Source organism: Bos indicus, chromosome 10 (assembly GCF_029378745.1).
Source record: "Bos indicus isolate NIAB-ARS_2022 breed Sahiwal x Tharparkar chromosome 10, NIAB-ARS_B.indTharparkar_mat_pri_1.0, whole genome shotgun sequence".
Taxonomy (NCBI): domain Eukaryota; kingdom Metazoa; phylum Chordata; class Mammalia; order Artiodactyla; family Bovidae; genus Bos; species Bos indicus.
In genome coordinates, this window is record NC_091769.1 from 15,233,443 (window position 1) to 15,252,021 (window position 18,579).

The window sequence follows — 18,579 nt, forward strand, 5'->3', positions numbered from 1 at the left end:
TGTTCATTCCCATTTCTCAGATGAGAAGATGGAGGCCTATGAAGGGGATGCTCATGGTTTCAAAGACAGGGCAGATCCTAGGCAGCTCCTGACCTGCCAGGATAGGAAGTCAAGGCCCTGGGAAGGGGGGCATTTGCATGCGAGGGCCTGTGCTGTCAGCCCATGGGGGGCCTGGGTGGGGGGAGGTGCAGGGCTGTGAAGGGGGGGCGGGGGAGGGGTGGCAGCTCTCACTCACCACTTCCTGCCGCTGATGTCATGCTGCTGCACCGTGTAGCCAAAGAAGGCGGCCCTGGAGCCAGGGATGACTCGGGGCTTCTTGGTGTCCATGTTGAAGGTGGCTGTGAACCCTGAGAGGGGAGGAGAGAGGTCAGGTAGGCGGATATCCTGGTCCCAGGGCCATGACCGGCAACCCCCAGCAGATCACCTACCTTGGAGGGTCTTGGCTGTGGATGGAGTAAGCTCCCCTATCCTTGGGGAGCTCCCAGTGTTGGTTAACATAGCCCCTGTTTGGGAAGCCAACAATCTGATGGGAAAGGCCCAGCCCCTGCCCTGGGGGGAGCCAATCTGATAGGGGAGGTACAGGTCTAAAGCCTCCTCTTAGAAACCAGGCAGGTCTGAAGGGTAAGACCTTGTCCTTCCCCGAAAGAATCCCTGGTCTCACAAGGAAGGGACAGTGCCTGTCCTCCTCCATCTCTCCTTTCTCTAACTCTGCTTCTAACTTCTGCTGGTCTCCTCTTGCGTGTTTTTTTTTTTTTTTTTTCCTGTCTTTTCCCTCCCCTCTCCTCCTCCTCTCTCTACTCCTTCTCCCTTCTTTCACCTCCAACTGCTAAGTAGTCAGGGAGCTGACTTCCCACCTCTCTTGCCATCCCCTTTGCCCCAGCCAGGCCCGGGGTCCTAGTGGCCATGGCTCCAGTTCTGCTGGCTGACCCTCTCCTTCTGAATCCACCTGCAAAGCTCCACCTGGCTTCAGCCGGGGCCACTGCTCAGCTGCAGCAGCCAAGGCACAGCAGGCAAAGTCCCGTAAAACCCTTTCACCTTGGCCCCTGGTTGGTCAATTAACTGATTCTGCTTAGTGGAAAGCCTTGGGGCAATTGGACACGACTTAGTGACTGAACAACAACAACAATTAATAGAGCACAGCAGACAGAATATCATTGCCATTCCTCTCATGTGTTGACCATTATTGCCTTATTTACAAAGCCCAGCCACGAATGAACTTATCAGCCTGGTCAGCAGCAGGCAGCCCTGGGGAAGAGGGCCCGATCAGGTGAGCACAGGGGGATGAAGGATCACTGGTCCTTGGCCAATGTGGGCACGTCACAGAGCAGAGAGAGACACTGGTGTTACCTGCGGAACTCTCCAACTCTGCCCCAGAAATGGTGCATGCACACGCATGTGTGCACATCCAGAGAGGCACATATGTGCACGCACACATGCCCACACACATACATGCACAGGCCATACACATTCCCTGACTGCAGGGGAAACACTTCAATCTGGCTCCCCGGGGCCCCCTGGAAATGTCCCCTGGTGGTCCGTGGTCCTCTCATTCCTGTACCCAAGCCCAGCAGAGTGAGGGGACCCTGAGCAAGACGCAGCTGTGCCTGGCAGTCAGGAAATCCAGACCCACCCCACCACTCCCAGGCCGGCAGGGAGGTGAGGACCAGTGAAGTCAAGAGTGTACATTGTGTCTTCAAGGTCTTCTCTACTATCAGTGCATCTTGGGTGAACATGGCCGGAAGGATCCTTCCAAGACCTGCTGGATCCCGTGACTCCAGCTGCATACTCTCCATTGGGTTCCCACCAACCCACAGTCAAAGCCAAACTCCTTACCTGCCAGGCCCTGTGATTCCCCAAAGGAACCCCAGCTGGCTCCCTCAGCCCCTCATTTACTCTTGCCCCCCTTCCTTCTGCTGTAAACCACACTGTTCCCTTTCCTGTTACTAGAATGTGTCAGACCTGTCCCTGCTCAGCGTCTTTGCCCTGGCTGCCTTTCCTTCTGCCTGGATGCTCCTCCCTGAGTTACTAGCAGGGCTCACTCCCCCACATCATTAGGGTCCCTGTTTCAATGTCATCTTGTCCATCACTAGGAAACCCTGTCACTCTCATTTCCCGTCTTTATTTGTCTTCATAGCACTTATCCCTAACATGTTACAGAGTTATCTGATTGTCACACAGCTGATATTTCATAATATTCATATGTCCTCTAAGTGCTGAGAGACACTGCCCAGTATCATATACTTAGTGCCTTGAATCAAGATCTAGGTCATGGCCAGTGGTCAATAGATACTGATGGAATGCTTAGAGACCAGGACCTGCATTTGTCTGGGATGCTGTCTCCCCTCAACGAGGAACAGGAGGAAAAATATTTACTGAGCACTAATATATTCCTGGCACTATTCTAGGTATCTAACCAGTATTTTTATATTACTTATTTAAATCACACACCAACCCCGTGAAATAGATATTATCATATCTCTGGGAGGTTAATTTGCCCCGAATCGCTCGGCTGGGAGGAAGTTAGAGCACTTCCACGATCAGATTGCTTGGGGCACTAGGCTCTGTGTTACCCCTGGGAGAGGGTGCAGGAACATTCTTTTCAGGGAAAGGTGTCTCCTTTCTTGCCCTCAGATCCCACCTCCTATGTCTTTGGGTTTGGTTGGGGTCAGCAGATGGGAGAGGAGCCAGCGGCCCTGTGCTCCTCCATTCACTCTGAGGGGGCTCCGTTGAGGACGGGTCCTATCTCCCCCAGTACCCACACCCCCAACCCCCTGGGACAAGATTAGCAAAATCTGGCCACAGGGAGAGGGCAAACACTCTCAAGGCCAGGGCATTAAGTTACAAAGTGCAGGTTTCTTCCTCAAGTTGGCATTTGCTTCTGACCAAACGAACCAACCAGAGTACGGATTTCCTAAAAGTGATGTCAAGTCTGACACCCTGACCTTGTCTCCTGACAAGATCTCGGGACTGCTCCCCTGATGGTGGATGGCTTTCATTCTCAGGGAATGTACTCTTCTCAGAGACTTATGAACCCCAAGCACCAGCAAAACAAAACAAAATTGTTTCTGATGGGAATCAGCAGGCTGACTGCAGAGACTCCGGGAGCCTGGCTGGGCAGCTGGCCACTTCACTGCCCTTGATATTGATGACAGAGGGGGGAAAATGCCACAATTCCTGGGCTTGCTCTCCTGCGGACTGTGGCCAAAATTACATCAGCTGCTGCTCCCTTTCTCAGAAGCTTATCTTTCTTTTGAAGAAGCATTAGCCAGTCTCAAGAGGGCACTGAATCCTCAGCATGGCGTGCGAGCACCACTGGATCTCAAACCCACTATCTAGGCCAAGGCGGAGGCCATTGACCCGCTCCCAGGCGGGGTGGCCCCGTCCCAGCTGCTGAGGCATGCCGGCCGACACATGTCCAGACCTCCTGTGCTCCCCGGGGAGTGCACGCTAGAGCTTAGGGAGGCTCGGCTGAGCAGCAATGCTGGGCCACTCCACCCTCTCCCAGGACTACCCCCCACTGCTGCCACTAGCTTCCCAAGGGTCTTGGGAGAAAATCCACAGTCCCCACCTGGCCCCAGCGCCCTCTGAGCCTCCCTGGCCTCTTGTCAAGTCTTCCTCCGGGTGCCTGTGGCCCAGGCCCTAGGGCTGTCTTTCTGCTCCCATTTGGCTTCCTCCTGTCTTGGGGCCTTCGCACATGCTATTTCTTCTGCCGGAGCCTTTCTGATGAACTCTCCTCAGAGAAGTTCTGATCTTCTGATCTGATCTGCTCTTCTCCTTCAGATCTCAGCACACATGTCCCATTCTTCCACCTCCCCAGGGAGCTCCTCTGACCACCCTCACTCCACCATTACATCAGATCTTGTCTAATGATTTCAACACCCTTGAATTCACTAACAGGTGACCCGTGACCCCTCCTTTAGAATTACCTGGTTAGTAATTATACAGAGCAGGTACGATCATTTAATTAGTCCAATCTCCCCACCAGGACAGTGGCGCCATGAAGGCAAGATGGGGTCTGTGTAGTGATTGCTGGACCCAGCACCGAGGTGGGGGCTGGCCTCAAACACTGCTGAACCACCTGAGGAAACCTCAAAGAGATAAAGTACAAGGTGGCCGCCTGAGTGCCAGGTTGGGAGAGACAGCTGTGGGCCAGGGGGTCAGGAAGCCTCTGGAGATATGACCTGGCCTTGAAAGGTGATGTGCAGGAATCAGCGAGGTGGCCCAGAGGCAGGAGTTCATAGTGTGAATGTGGGGCTATCAAAGGAGAAGAGAACAGCCTTTCTGGCCCAAAGTGTCAGGAATGGCCTGGTTCCTCCTGCCCTCCTGCCAGACTCTCTGAGGGTGAAGCCAGGCCTAGAGAAAGCCTGGTCTTGAGTTCGGGGTGGGGGGCTTGTTAGAAGCCTGGCTCCAGCATTCATTCATTAGTGGCTGATCCTGGGCCAGGAGCTACTCCTTTCTGGTCCTCCATTTAGTCATCTATAAAATGGGAATAATAATGCCAGCCTCACTGTGTGGGTGACAAGACTGAATGCAGTAACTAAGCCGTGGCAGTGCTTGGTCCATGGAAGGTACTCAGCAGACCTTGGAACTGAATCGTTTCCCTGCTGTCTGAGCTGCCCCAGTGCCTTTGCCCACGCTGTCCACCCTGCCTGAAGGCCTTTCTTCCCTTCTTCTCAAGCATCGAGGCTCAGCTCTGATGTCCCCTCTCTACAACATTCAGAGCAACATCCCTCTGGGTGGCTCACAGCCTGTCGCCTTCTATCTTGAATGACAGGAGTTTCCACATCTTCCCTGCTCTCTTCTCCAGCTATACACTATTCAGGGCAACATCCAGGAATGACTTTTTATCTTTTTACCCTGGCCCTATCCTAGGAATATGCAGAGAGACTTGTCTGATGGATTTCTCACCTTCTGAGAACCTGTTCCCAGAATCAGGGCCTGTTGGTCTTTTTCTCCTTAGTTTACTTCCTAGCTCTCTGACTGGTACAGACAGTTCCTTACCATTTAGATAATAATAAGAAAAATTCCAGTGTACATGCACAAAGAATTCACTAGGCACCAGGTACTATGCTAAATGTATTTAATCCTCACAACAACTTTTACATTTATGTATTTATTTTTGGCTGTGCTGGGTCTTCGTGGCTGCATGCGGGCTTTCTCTGGTTGTGGTGATGGCTTCTCATTGCGGTGGCTTCTCTTTGTTGTGGAGCACAAGATCTAGGGTGCATAGGCTTCAGTTGCTGTGGCACACGGACTTAGTTGCCTACCAGCATGTGGGATCTTCCCGGACCAGGTATCGAAACGATGTCCCCTACATTGGCAGGCAGATTCTTACCCACTGGACCACCAGGGAAGCCCCACAGCAGCCTTTTGAAGTAAGTGTATCATTATTCTCACTTTACAGGTGAGGAAGCTGATGCACAAAGAAGGCAGGTAGCTAGGAAGTGGAAGGATGCCCTTGGAGACCTCATGAGTCCTGCCCCCTACCTGCCACCATCAAGCCTTCCTCCCCACTGTGGTCACTTGAGCTCCTCACTGCGGTGGTCTCATCCAGGTTGGTCCTCCTCCCACCTGCCCCTTCTTAAAAACTCACTCATCCTGGGTCCCACACCCTGATTCTGCCCACTAGAGAGCTGACAGTGCATCCCTGATCACAGTAGGTGGAATACACAGGACCAGGTGCACTAGATGGATGCAGCCAGAGTCCCAAGAGCCTTGAAAGTCTGGATGAAGCACCAGAACTGACAGCAGGAGGAAGCTATCCTGGGGAACCCGGGAGTGACCATCTCTCAGGCACCATCCATCTGCCAAGCCTCTGCTCATTCTCTGGGTCCTGCTCTGGGTTGCAGACACACCTGTGTAAGCAAGAGCTTTTGTTTGCCTTGGATGCTGGGAGCTGGGATGGGGGTGACGGAGGATGAAATGTTATCAGAATGCCCTTCCCAGTTCTACATGGGGCCCAGGAATCTTCAGGTCTAAAAGCAAATCCCAGATAGGGAATGGAGGGGGCGTAGCACGGCAGGAGAAAAGACCCTGACTCTGGCCAAGTAAGAAGAAATGGTAACGTGGACCTCCTTCTGCTATGGAAAACACAATCACACATTCCAGCCTGAGTTGAATGAGCTCTAGATGCCTGACTGATTTTCATCCTCTGCATTGCTGCAGCAAATACCAAAAATGTGATGGTTCTGGCTCCGTCGTCATCCCAGCTGTCTTTTCCTTCTTCTTTGGGGCCATTGTTTCAAAGACAGGAATCTAAGAAGGCAGTGCTAGGTTTGGGAGCACTGCTGGCAAGGCCTGAGTCACCTCCCCATCTCTAGGCCTCTGTAGAAGGCACAGGCGAGATATGAGAGAAGAGATGGGGGGTGGGGAGAATGTGATCCCCTCATCAGAGAGGCTTCTGACCAGGAGGAGAAAGGCCTCCACTGGAGAGGAGGCGGCTGCAGGTAAGGGAGCCCTCTGACTCCGGGGATCCTGCCCTTGGGGGCCTGCAGCCGTCACAGGAGACCTAGTAAATATGCCTTCCCTCTGGAAGCTTCCAGTGGATAGAAATCTGGACCCTGCCCTTGAGAACTGCTGGGGCATCAGGGGAATGATGCTGGACTGTGAGTCTCCTTCTGCCCACACCTCCATTCATGGAGGGGTTTAGAGAATAGTTAAATGTTGAAGTTAAAACTCAATGCTGAAATCTCGAGAAAGAAGAATGGAACTGGAGGAATCAACCTGCCTGACTTCAGGCTCTACTACAAAGCCACAGTCATCAAGACAGTATGGTACTGGCACAAAGATAGAAATATACATCAATGGAACAAAATAGAAAGCCCAGAGATAAATCCACACACTTATGGACACCTTATCTTTGACAAAGGAGGCAAGAATAGACAATGGAGAAAAGATAATTTCTTTAACAAGTGGTGCTGGGAAAACTAGTCAACCACTTGTAAAAGAATGAAACTAGAACACTTTCTAACACCATACACAAAAATAAACTCAAAATGGATTAAAGATCTAAATGTAAGACTCCTAGAGGAGAACATAGGCAAAACACTCTCTGACATAAATCACAGCAAGATCCTCTATGACCCACCTCCCAGAATATTGGAAATAAAAGCAAAAATAAACAAATGGGACCTAATTAAAATTAAAAGCTTCTTCACTACAAAGGAAACTATAAGCAAGGTGAAAAGACAGCCTTCAGAATGGGAGAAAATAATAGCAAATGAAGCAACTGACAAAGAATTAATCTCAAAAATATACAAATAACTCCTGCAGCTCAATTCCAGAATCAAAAAATGGGCCAAAGAACTAAACAGACATTTCTCCAAAGAAGACATACAGATGGCTAACAAACATGAAAAGATGCTCAACATCACTCATTATCAGAGAAATGCAAATCAAAACCACAATGAGGTACCATTTCACGCCAGTCAGAATGGCTGTTATCCAAAAGTCTACAAGCAATAAATGCCAGAGAGGGTGTGGAGAAAAGGGAACCCTCTTACACTGTTGGTGGGAATGCAAACTAGTGCAGCCACTATGGAGAACAGTGTGGAGATTCCTTAAAAAACTGGAAATAGAACTGCCATACGACCCAGCAGTCCCACTGCTGGGCATACACACCAAGGAAACCAGAATTGAAAGAGACACGTGTATCCCAATGTTCATCGCAGCACTGTTTATAATAGCCAGGACATGGAAGCAACCTAGATGTCCATCAGCAGATGAATGGATAAGAAAGCAGTGGTACATATACACAATGAAGTATTACTCAGCCACTAAAAAGAATACATTTGAATCAGTTCTAATGAGGTGGATGAAACTGGAGCCTATTATAGAGTGAAGTAAGCCAGAAAGAAAAACACCAATACAGTATACTAACGCAAAATCACTGCAGATGGTGATTGCAGCCATGAAATTAAAAGATGCTTACTCCTTGGAAGGAAAGTTATGACCAACCTAGATAGCATATTCAAAAGCAGAGACATTACTTTGCCAACAAAGGTCCATCTTGTCAAGGCTGTGGTTTTTCCTGTGGTCATGTATGGATGTGAGAGTTGGACTGTGAAGAAAGCTGAGCGCCGAAGAATTGATGCTTTTGAATTGTGGTGTTGGAGAAGACTCTTGAGAGTCCCTTGGACTGCAAGGAGATCCAACCAGTCCATCCTGAAGGAGATCAGTCCTGGGTGTTCTTTGGAAGGAATGATGCTAAAGCTGAAACTCCAATACTTTGGCCACCTCATGTGAAGAGTTGACTCATTGGAAAAGACTCTGATGCTGGGAGGGGTTGGGGGCAGGAGGAGAAGGGGACGACAGAGGATGAGATGGCTGGATGGCATCACCGACTCAATGGATGTGAGCTTGAGTGAACTCCGGGAGTTGGTGATGGACAGGGAGGCCTGGCGTGCTGCGATTCATGGGGTCGCAAAGAGTCGGACATGACTGAGTGACTGAACTGAACTGAACTGAACACATATATATGGAATTTAGAAAGATGGTAACAATAACCCTGTATGCGAGACAGCAAAAGAGACACAGATGTATAGAACAGTCTTACAGACTCTGTGGGAGAGGGAGAGGGTGGGATGATTTGGGAGAATGGCACTGAAACACATATAATATCATATGTGAAATGAATCACCAGTCCAGGTTCGATGCATGATACAAGAAGCTCAGGGCTGGTGCACTGGGATGACCCAGAGGGATGGTATGGGGAGGGAGGTGGGAGGGGGGTTCAGGATGCGGAACATGTGTACACCCGTGGCAGATTCATGTTGATGTATGGCAAAACCAATACGATATTGTAAAGTAATTAGCCTCCAATTAAAATAAATAAATTTATATTAAAAAAACAAACAAACTCAATGCTGAGCAATGGGACTTCCCTGGTAATTCAGTGGTTAAAAGTCCGCCTGCCAATGCAAGGGACATAGTTTAATCCCTGCTTTGGGAGCATCCCACCTGCTCCAGAGCAACTAAAGCCTGGGTGCCATGACTACTGAGCCTACACGCCTGTGCTCTGCAACAACAGAAGCCACCGCAATGGGAAGCCCGTGTACCATGACTAGAGAGAGTCCTCGCACAGCGATGAAGACCCAGTGAAGCCAATAAATAAGTACATAAAAAAATAAAAGTAAACACCGAGTGTCATGAGTTCCATGCTTCTCCCCATTCCAAGACTCCAAGCCATGTGAAGATAAGGATGGGGTTTTGTTCATCTCTTTATTCCCACTGCAGGGGTTGGGACACAGAGATCCTCAGTAAAATGTGTTGAACTAAAGTAGAAGGTTCAGCTCCACCTAACAACAATAAACAAAGCCTGTGACACCTCCCCACTTAACTCTGGGCTGAGCCATATGAGGCAGAAATGAAAGCTTGCCAGTTTCCACCCGAAATCTTAGGACGCCAACATCTTGTCTGTTTCTGCTTGCTCACTTGCACTTCGGCCATCAATGTGAGAAGTATTCGCTCAGGCTGGCCCACATATCCCAGCAAAAGGAGGAGAAACACTTGGAGCTGAACTCCATAAGCACACCCGGCTGGGGTCAGCTATCCACTCATACGTACGAGCAAGCCCTGTGAGGCCAGCTGGGCTCCCAGTTGAGCTTAGCTTAGGTCAGCTGGACGTCCAGCTGACCCAGACAAGTGAACTAAATAATGATGTGTGTCACTCAGATTTGGTGGGGGTGGGGTGGGGGGGTGTTATTTGTTACATAGCATTATTGTAGCAACTGGTAACTGACTCAGTCTGGCTCTTAAATGGTGGACAGTCAGGGAGGAGGCAGAACATGAATTACCTATTGGGGACTCATGGTGTTTGGGGTAGTAACTCAGTCATTCCCTTCTCAAGAGCTCACGGGGAGGCCTAGACTGAGCTGGTCAGGAAGCAGGGCGGCCTAGCAAGTGGGTCATGATGTCTCCTTCCTGAGTCACGCGCCAAGCCTTGCAGCTGGGCTGTCCTGCTTCATCGGGACACAGGAATGGCCGACAGGGCAACAGCAGACACATAGATCCCTAGCATCAATTCTAGGGCTCAGGGCCCTTCTGTACCTCGTTTTCTGTCTGTCTCACGGCCATGGGACATGAAACCCACCCCCCAACTCAGACAATTTACCACAGGGCCAAAAATGGTGTGCAACAAACGTGTTATCAGGGAAGGGTCACTTATTAAGATTTTATTCTTAAGAACAAGCAGGGATCTTAAAGATCAAATAGCCTAGAGGTCTCAAAACTTTTTTTTTTTTTTTTTGGCAGTGAATCCCACCTTTTGAGAACAAAATCTATACATAAGAAGCAGACACAGGAAGCTGAGGCTGGACTTAGGGACAGTGGACAAGGAGTAGCTCCCACCTGCAGGAACAGTCCTAAGACAGTTCTTTGAACCCTAGGGTATCCTGGAACATAGTTTGAGAACCACCTAATTGTATTTAAGACCCTTGCTGATACCAGTGAGAGAACTCAGGCTAGAAAAGGGGTGGGGATCTACCTAAGGTCATGAGCTTTTCTTTTTCATGCCCATCTTTATTCACCACCATTCCCTCCATATAACCCTCCTCTACAATCTTTCAATTCCACAAATGTCTATTTGGGGCTACGAAGCTCCAGGTTTCATGCTGGGAATCGGGGACACCAAGTCAAGTAAGACATGACCTATGGTCTTCAGAGTCTGCAGCCACGTGGGGGAGCCAATAGCCATGCCTGCATGTCACCAGAGCCCAAAGTGAAGCCCTGCAAAGGTTGGACCAGGGCACAGGGTGATCTGCATTCAAATCTCAGCTTGCTTGCTACATTTGCCTAGTAGCCACAGAGAGTCACTATGCCTTTCTGGGCCTCCGTGTCCCCCTCTGTCAAATGAGAGGGTCCTACAACCTTCTACCTAAGGCCCAACCTCGGCACACGTCAGAGAGATTCTCTAGAGCAAACACACAACCAGCTTCCAGTTGTCGACACGCAAGCATCTGTCTTGAGTCTCTGCAAACAGAACTGGAGGCCAGGCTATGTGGAGGAATGCAAGCTCATCTTAAAGTTGGCTGAAGCCAAACACACTTAGGAAGGGAACTCTCCAGGCAAAACTGATTATATTTTGCATTCCCAAGCCAAAGGGGGAGAACTGAATAAAACTGTCATCTAACGCTCTACATTATCCAGGCCCACGTCTCATTCTCCTTGCTTGAACCATGGAGACCTGGCCCCAGGGCCCTACTTCCCTGGCTGAGGTTTCTGGGCACACCCAGGTATCAAAGGGACGGAGGCCTTAGTATGGGTCCAGGCAATGTGGTCCTCTTTTCAAGAAAGCCCAGCTATGCCCTGGAGTTGGACCGTGTTGCTAAAACCTCAGTGAGAAAATTTATTTATTTATTAAAATATTTATTTTTGGTTATTCTGGGTCTTTGTTGCAGCATGTGGGATCCAGTTCCCTGACCAGGGTTTGAACCCAGTCCCCCTACATTGTGAGCATGGAGTCTTAGCCATTGGACCACCAGGGAAGTCCATCAGTGAGGAAATTTAGAGCAAATGGGTAGGGAACATAGTTCCCTTCAGACTCCTCTTATTTCAAAACTTGAGGATGCCAGTTCAGTTCAGTTCAGTCGCTCAGTCGTGCCCAACTCTTTGCAACCCCATGAATCGCAGCACACCAGGCCTCCCTGTCCATCGCCAACTCCTGGAGTTCACTCAGACTCACATCCATCGAGTCAGTGATGCCATCCAACCATTTCATCCTCTGTCGTCCCCTTCTCCTCTTGCCCCCAACCCCTCCCAGCATCAGAGTCTTTTCCAATGAGTCAACTCTTCGCATGAGGTGGCCAAAGTATTGGAGTTTCAGCTTTAGCATCATTCCTTCCAAAGAAATCCCAGGACTGATCTCCTTCAGAATGGACTGGTTGGATCTCCTTGCAGTCCAAGGGACTCTCAAGAGTCTTCCAACACCACAGTTCAAAAGCATCAATTCTTTGGTTCTCAGCTTTCTTCACAGTCCAATTCTCACATCCATACATGACCACTGGAAAAACCATAGCTTTGACTAGATGGACCTTTGTTGGCAAAGTAATGTCTCTGCTTTTGAATATGCTATCTAGGTTGGTCATAACTTTCCTTCCAAGGAGTAAGCATCTTTAATTTCATGGCTGCAGTCAACATCTGCAATGATTTTGGAGCCCCCCAAAACAAAGTCTGACACTGTTTCCACTGTTTCCCCATTTATTTCCCATGAAGTGATGGGACCGGATGCCATGATCTTCATTTTCTGAATGTTGAGTTTTAAGCCAACTTTTTCACTCTCCTCTTTCACCTTCATCAAGAGGCTTTTTAGTTCCTCTTCACTTTCTGCCATAAGGGTGGTGTCATCTGCACATCTGAGGTTATTGATATTTCTCCTAGCAATCTTTATTCCAGCTTGTGCTTCCTCCAGCCCAGCATTTCTCATGATGTATTCTGCATATAAGTTAAATAAGCAGGGTGACAATATACAGCCTTGATGTACTCCTTCTCCTATTTGGAACCAGTCTGTTGTTCCATGTCCAGTTCTAACTGTTGCTTCCTGACCTTCATATAGGTTTCTCAAGAGGCAGGTCAGGTGGTCTGGTATTCCCATCTCTTGAAGAATTTTCCACAGTTTATTGTGATCCACACAGTCAAAGGGTTTGGCATAGTCAATAAAGTAGAAATAGATGTTTTTCTGGAACTCTCTTGCTTTTTCGAGGATGCCAGTGGTATGTATTAAATCCTCGATTACCTGGTTACTTGACCTTGGACCAAAACTTTTCTCTCCCTCGGATCATCTAGTCACGGAAGCCATGATCCTTTAGAAGGGAGACATGGCTGGAGCATCACTGTCAGGGTCAAAGGCCAGAGGATGGACTCCTGAGTTTAGGACAGCTGGTTCTAGAACTCAGAGAAGGGGGCATGGGAATATAATACCCAACTCCTGAGAATCAGGGCTGCTGTGGTGAGCGGAAGTAGGCTGGGCACCAGAAGACCCGGGTCCCCTCCTGGGTTCTGCCACTGACTGGCTGAACATTGAACAAGCTACTTCTCCCCAGGCCCCGATCTCCATTATAGAAAACGAGGAAGCTGGACCAGGTGGTCTAAAAACCTCTACAGACAGGATATTCTGAGTCTGTGTGACCTTCTCCTCTGGATTCATTTCCAAAGTCATCTCCCTTCTGGCGGGGAGGAGTAAGCAGATGATACAGGGGCACTTCAAGGGGCAAGCAGATGGCCATCACCCCTGTGGGTCTCTATCAGGTTGCCTGCCAGGACTGGGGTCAACAGGAAGGCATGCCTTCCCTCCTCGCTAGTACCTGGGTCCAGTACAAGTGCCCCTCAGCTTCAAACCACTTATGAAAGTGAGCTGTGACACCCTCTTGTGCCCCCTAGTGGCTCAGCCCTGAACTGGCACTGCTCTGCTGCTAGGGCTGGAGGTCGTGATCAGGTGGGGCAGGTCTGGTGACACCAAGCCAGTTTTAACACCAGGCCCTGGTGCTTTAGAGCACCCCCTGGTGCTTTAAAGAAGGGGTCTCTAACCTCCGGGATCTAATGCCTGATGATTTGAGGTGGGGCTGATGTAATAACAATAGAAATACAGTGCTCAATAAACATAATATGTTTGAATCATCCTAAAACCATCCTCCCTACCCCCTCAACCCCTGTGAAAAAATGATCTTCCACGAAACAGTCCCTGGTGCCAAAACGTTTGGAGGCCCTGCTTTAGAGCAAACTTGCTCACACTTGGGTCTCCCCAAGTGACAAATAACCTCCTCTCTGCTCTTGGCAAAGACCCCTCCTCCGGGTTCCTAGCGTCTCTAATCAGCTCTTCAGCATCTGACTTCTTTACAAATATCTGCCTTCTGGATGTGGCTTCATGGCTCTCTGCTAATTGGTCATTATCACACTTGCCTTTATCTCAAAAGGAAACACTATGGAGTCCATTCTGCTTCATACTTTTCCAACCACTAACATCACCAGCCAGTCCTTCCTTCTTCCCTCTGTTGAAGAAGCAGGTGAGACCCTTATCTCTGAATGGCATCTCCTATCCTTGGCTACCCTGGCCCCGTGCTGGTCAGAACACAGCTCACCAGGAACGCCTAGGGTGTGTGTTCGTGTACACACACACGTGTAGCCAAATGATCAGTCAGAGAGGGCTGACTGGGGGGTGGTAATGACAGGAGGCAATGGTTTCTCCCCATTGGAGTCCGGAGAGAGGGATGAGCTTACAGGAGGGAGGTGCCTTCTGTCTGAAGGACCAGCTCTATCCCCAGAGTGGACAGGGAGGGCAGGAAGAGGGGACGAGAGAGACTTCTGTGGAAAGGCGTCATCCCTCATGGGATGGAGGGATGGAATAAGCAGAGCGCTTGTTTCTTAGAGGAATCTCAGGGAAGTGATCTCATCCAGGAACCAGTGCATCCCCAATCCACACCCACTGCTGTTTCTGGCTGCGAGCAGCTCTGAGCTTGCCAGCAGCTTTGCTGTGGGTGGCTGTGGCCACATGTCCACCTTCCCGGGAGGAAGAACCCAAATCAATATGTACTTTGATGTCTCCTGAATGTTAAGCATGTGAAAAAGTACATGTCAGAGTCAGAAAGCTTCCTCCTGTGTGCGATGAGGGGGTGGACCACTGTGGCTGGAGAGTTCAGGGTCCCATTAGGGCCGAGTCTGGAGGAAGCCCTCACGTGTGTGCAGAGATGGCCACAGGGAGAGAACTCACATATTCACACCTCAACAGATCCCTGTGGGCGGCCCTTAACACTGTCTACACAGCAGGCACTCTGGCTGCCCCTCCCCCTCCAAGGCTCTGCCCTCAGTTCCCTGCCCCTGCACACCTGTTCATGCTCTCAGCCCCATCCTGCACCCATCAAGGGACCCAGTGCGAGTCCCACTCACCCTGCCCACCTACCCACCTCCCACCTGCCCAGCCTGCGCCTCCCCTCCCTGTCCTCTCAACCCAGCCTTCCCCACTGTGGTAGAGAGTCCAAGAGATGGAACCATGCCATAGGCTGTCCCTGCATCCCCCTGGGGTCTAGAGTTACAAACAGGAGCTGCTCGACAAATATTAAGTCAACACACACACAGGGTAGATCAGGGGCTCCTTCCACCAATGGGAAATGGAGGCTCAGGAAGGTCACCTGCTGGGGAGGGGACCCAGGTCTTCTGCTGGAGGGACACATGTGGAGGGGGATCTAGCCCTCCACATGTGCCTGGAGTACCTGGGCAGGGCTCATGTGCCATTCCTTCTCTGAATCTCCTGGTGAAGATCTCCTGTCACACTCAGAGCACCCACCAAGTGCCAGGATGGGCCAGGTGCCTTAGAACAGTATTTCATTTAATTCTAACAAGTGATTAGGGGTTTTTATCCTCATTAAACAGGTGAGGAAACTAAAGGTCCGAGACTGACTTGCCCCGGGCCCATGTGCTGGTGCTGAGGTCTGCTTCCTGTCTGCTTCCAAGGCTCTACATCCTTTACTGCTTTTGAGCAACTTCATCAAGGCTGGCTGTGTCTCTGAGAGGGCAGGCAGGGCAGTGGAGATCTCTTGTTAGTGGGGTCAGGTGAGACCTTCTGCTCACACCCTAAAATGACACCCTTCCAGCTGGACCAGCAATATCTTTCTTTGGAAAACTTTCATTTGAGTTGAAGCTTTGAAGATCCTATGATAACCTTGCCTTTGGTGCCATAAGGGAGGTGACTTTAAATGAACTGAGAGGGTTCTGTCCCTCCTCACCCCTGAGCCCTGCACAGTGTCTGGGACACAACAGGCTCACAACAAAGCGGACAGAACAGACTGAAGAATGAACAAGTGACATGACGAGCCTACAGCAAACATTATTCTCATTGGTGAAACACTGAAAGCATTCCCTCTAAGATCAGGAACTAGACAAGGGTGTCCACTTTCACCACTATTATTCAACATAGTTCTGGAAGTCCTAGCTACAGCAATGAGAGAAGAAAAAGAAATACAAGGAATCCAGATGGGAAAAGAAGAAGTAAAGCTCTCACTGTTTGCAGATGACATGATAGTGTACATAGAAAGCCCTAAAGGTAGTATCAGAAAAAATTACTAGAGCTAACCAGTGAATTTAGCAAGGTTGGAGGACACAAAATCCATACACAGAAATCACTTGTATTTCTAAATACTAACAATGAAAAATCAGAAAGAGAAATTAAGGAATCAATCCCCTTCACCACTGCAACAAAAAGAATTAAATATCTAGGAGTAAACTTACCTAAGGAGACAAAAGAACTGTACACAGAAAATTATAAGACACTAATGAAAGAAATCAAAGACGACATAAACAGATGGAGAGATATTCTGTGTTCCTGGGTAGAAAGAATCAGTATTGTGAAAATGACTATACTACCAAATGCAATCTACAGATTCAGTGTGATCCCTATCAAATTACCAATGGCATTTTTCACAGAACTAGAACAAAAAATTTCATAGTTCATATGGAAATACAAAAGACCCCAAATAGCCAAAGCAGTCTTGAGAAAGAAGAATGGAGCTGGAGGAATCAACCTTCCTGACTTTAGACTATACTACAAAGCTACAGTCACCAAGACAGTATGGTATTGGCACAAAAACAGAAATATAGACCAATGGAACAAGATAGAAAGCCCAGAAATAAACCCATGGGCCTATGGGTACCTTATTTTTGACAAAGGAGGCAAGAATATACAGTGGGGCAAAGGCAGTCTCTTCAATAAATGGTGCTGGGAAAACTGGACAGCTACATGTAAAAGAATGAAATTAGAACACTTCTTAACACCATACACAAAGATAAACTCAAAATGGATTAAAGACCTACATGTAAGACCAGAAACTATAGAACTTTTAGAGGAAAATGTAGGCAGAACACTCAATGACATAAAGCAAGATCCTCTATGACCCACCTCCTACAGTAACAGGAATAAAAACAAAAGTAAACAAGTGGGATCTGGTTAAACTTAAAAGCTTTTGCACAGCAAAGGAAACTATAGGCAAGGTGAAAAGACAACCCTCAGAATGGGAGAAAATAATAGCAAATGAAACAACTGACAAAGGATTAATTTCCAAAATATACAAGCAGCTCATACAACTCAATACCAGAAAAACAAACAACCCAATCAAAAAGTGGGGGAAGACCTAAACAGACATTTCTCCAAAGAAGACATACAGATGGCTAACAAACACATGAAAAGATGCTCAACCTTGCTCATTATTAAAGAAATGCAAATCAAAACTACAATGAGATATCACCTCACACCAGTCAGAATGGTCATCATCAAAAAGTCTACAAACAATAAATGCTGGAGAGGGTGTGGAGAAAAGGACATGCGCTTGCACTGTTGGTGGGAATGTAAATTGATACAGCCACTGTGGAAGAAGGTATGGAGATTCCTCAAAAAACTAGGAATAAAACCACCATATGACCAAGCAATCCCACTCCTAGGCATATACCTTGAGGAAACCAAAACTGAAAAAGACACATGTATCCCATTGTTCATCGCAGCACTATTTACAATAGCTAGAACATGGAAGCAACCTAGATGTCCATCAACAGATGAATGGATAAAGAAGCTGTGGTACATACACACAAAGGAATATTACTCAGCCATAATAAGGAATGCATTTGAGTCAAGGTTCTAATGAGCTGGATGAACCTAGAACCTATTATACAGAGTAAAGTAAGTCAGAAAGAGAAAAAGAAATATTGTATTCTAACACATATATATGGAATCTAGAAAAATGGTACCGAAGAATTTATTTACAGGGCAGCAATGGAGAAACAGACATAGAGAATAGACCTATGGACATGGGGAGAGGGGAGGAGACGGTGAGATGTATGGAAAGAGTAACATGGAAACTTACATTACCATATGTAAAATACATAGCCAACGGAAATTTGCTGTATGGCTCAGGAAACTCAAACAGGGGCTCTGTATCAACCTAGAGGGGTGGGATGGGGAGGGAGACGGGAGGAAGGTTTAAAAGGGAGTGGATATATGTATATCTATGGCTGATTCATGTTGAGGGTTGACAGAAAACAATTATCCTGTAAAGCAGTTATCCTTCAATAAAAAATAAATTAATTAAAAAAACAGGGAAAAAAAAAAAAAAAAAGAATGAACAAGTGAATGAATGGCTATGGATGAGCTCATCAGAAATGGCTACCCACTCCAGTATTCTTGCCTGGAGAATTCCATGGACAGAGGAACCTGGTGGGCTATAGTCCATGGGGTCGCACAGGGTCAGACACAACGGAGCAACTGAGAATGCACTGCACATCTAAGAAGGACGTGAGCAGATGGGACACAATACAGCCTTCCCTTTGCCCACAGCGCCTCTGTCCACTCAGTCTCTGCTCTCCAGCCAGGCTCTGAAGGTCCCCATGATATATGTTGGGCGCCTGACCCGCCGACCTCTCTCCCTTACTTCAGTACCCTTCTTTCATCAGAAAATGGTCTGGGCCTTCCCTGGTAGCCCGCTGGTTAGGAATTCACCGGCCAATGCAGGGGACACGGGATGGAGCCCTGGTCCAGGAAGATCCCACATACCACAGGGCAACTAAGCCTGTGTGCCACAGCTAGGAAGCCCGAGCACCCAGAGC

The 18,579-nt window shown here is 48.5% G+C and overlaps 1 protein-coding gene across 1 annotated transcript in view; it reads right to left on the bottom strand.

The window, feature by feature from the left end:
* Positions 1-18,579, bottom strand: part of ITGA11 (integrin subunit alpha 11) — a 133,109-nt gene that overhangs the window by 93,538 nt on the left and 20,992 nt on the right. The window contains exon 2 of the mRNA XM_019968186.2: positions 236-347. Within this exon, the coding sequence (XP_019823745.1) occupies positions 236-347 (112 nt within the window). The remainder of the gene's footprint in view (positions 1-235; positions 348-18,579) is intronic.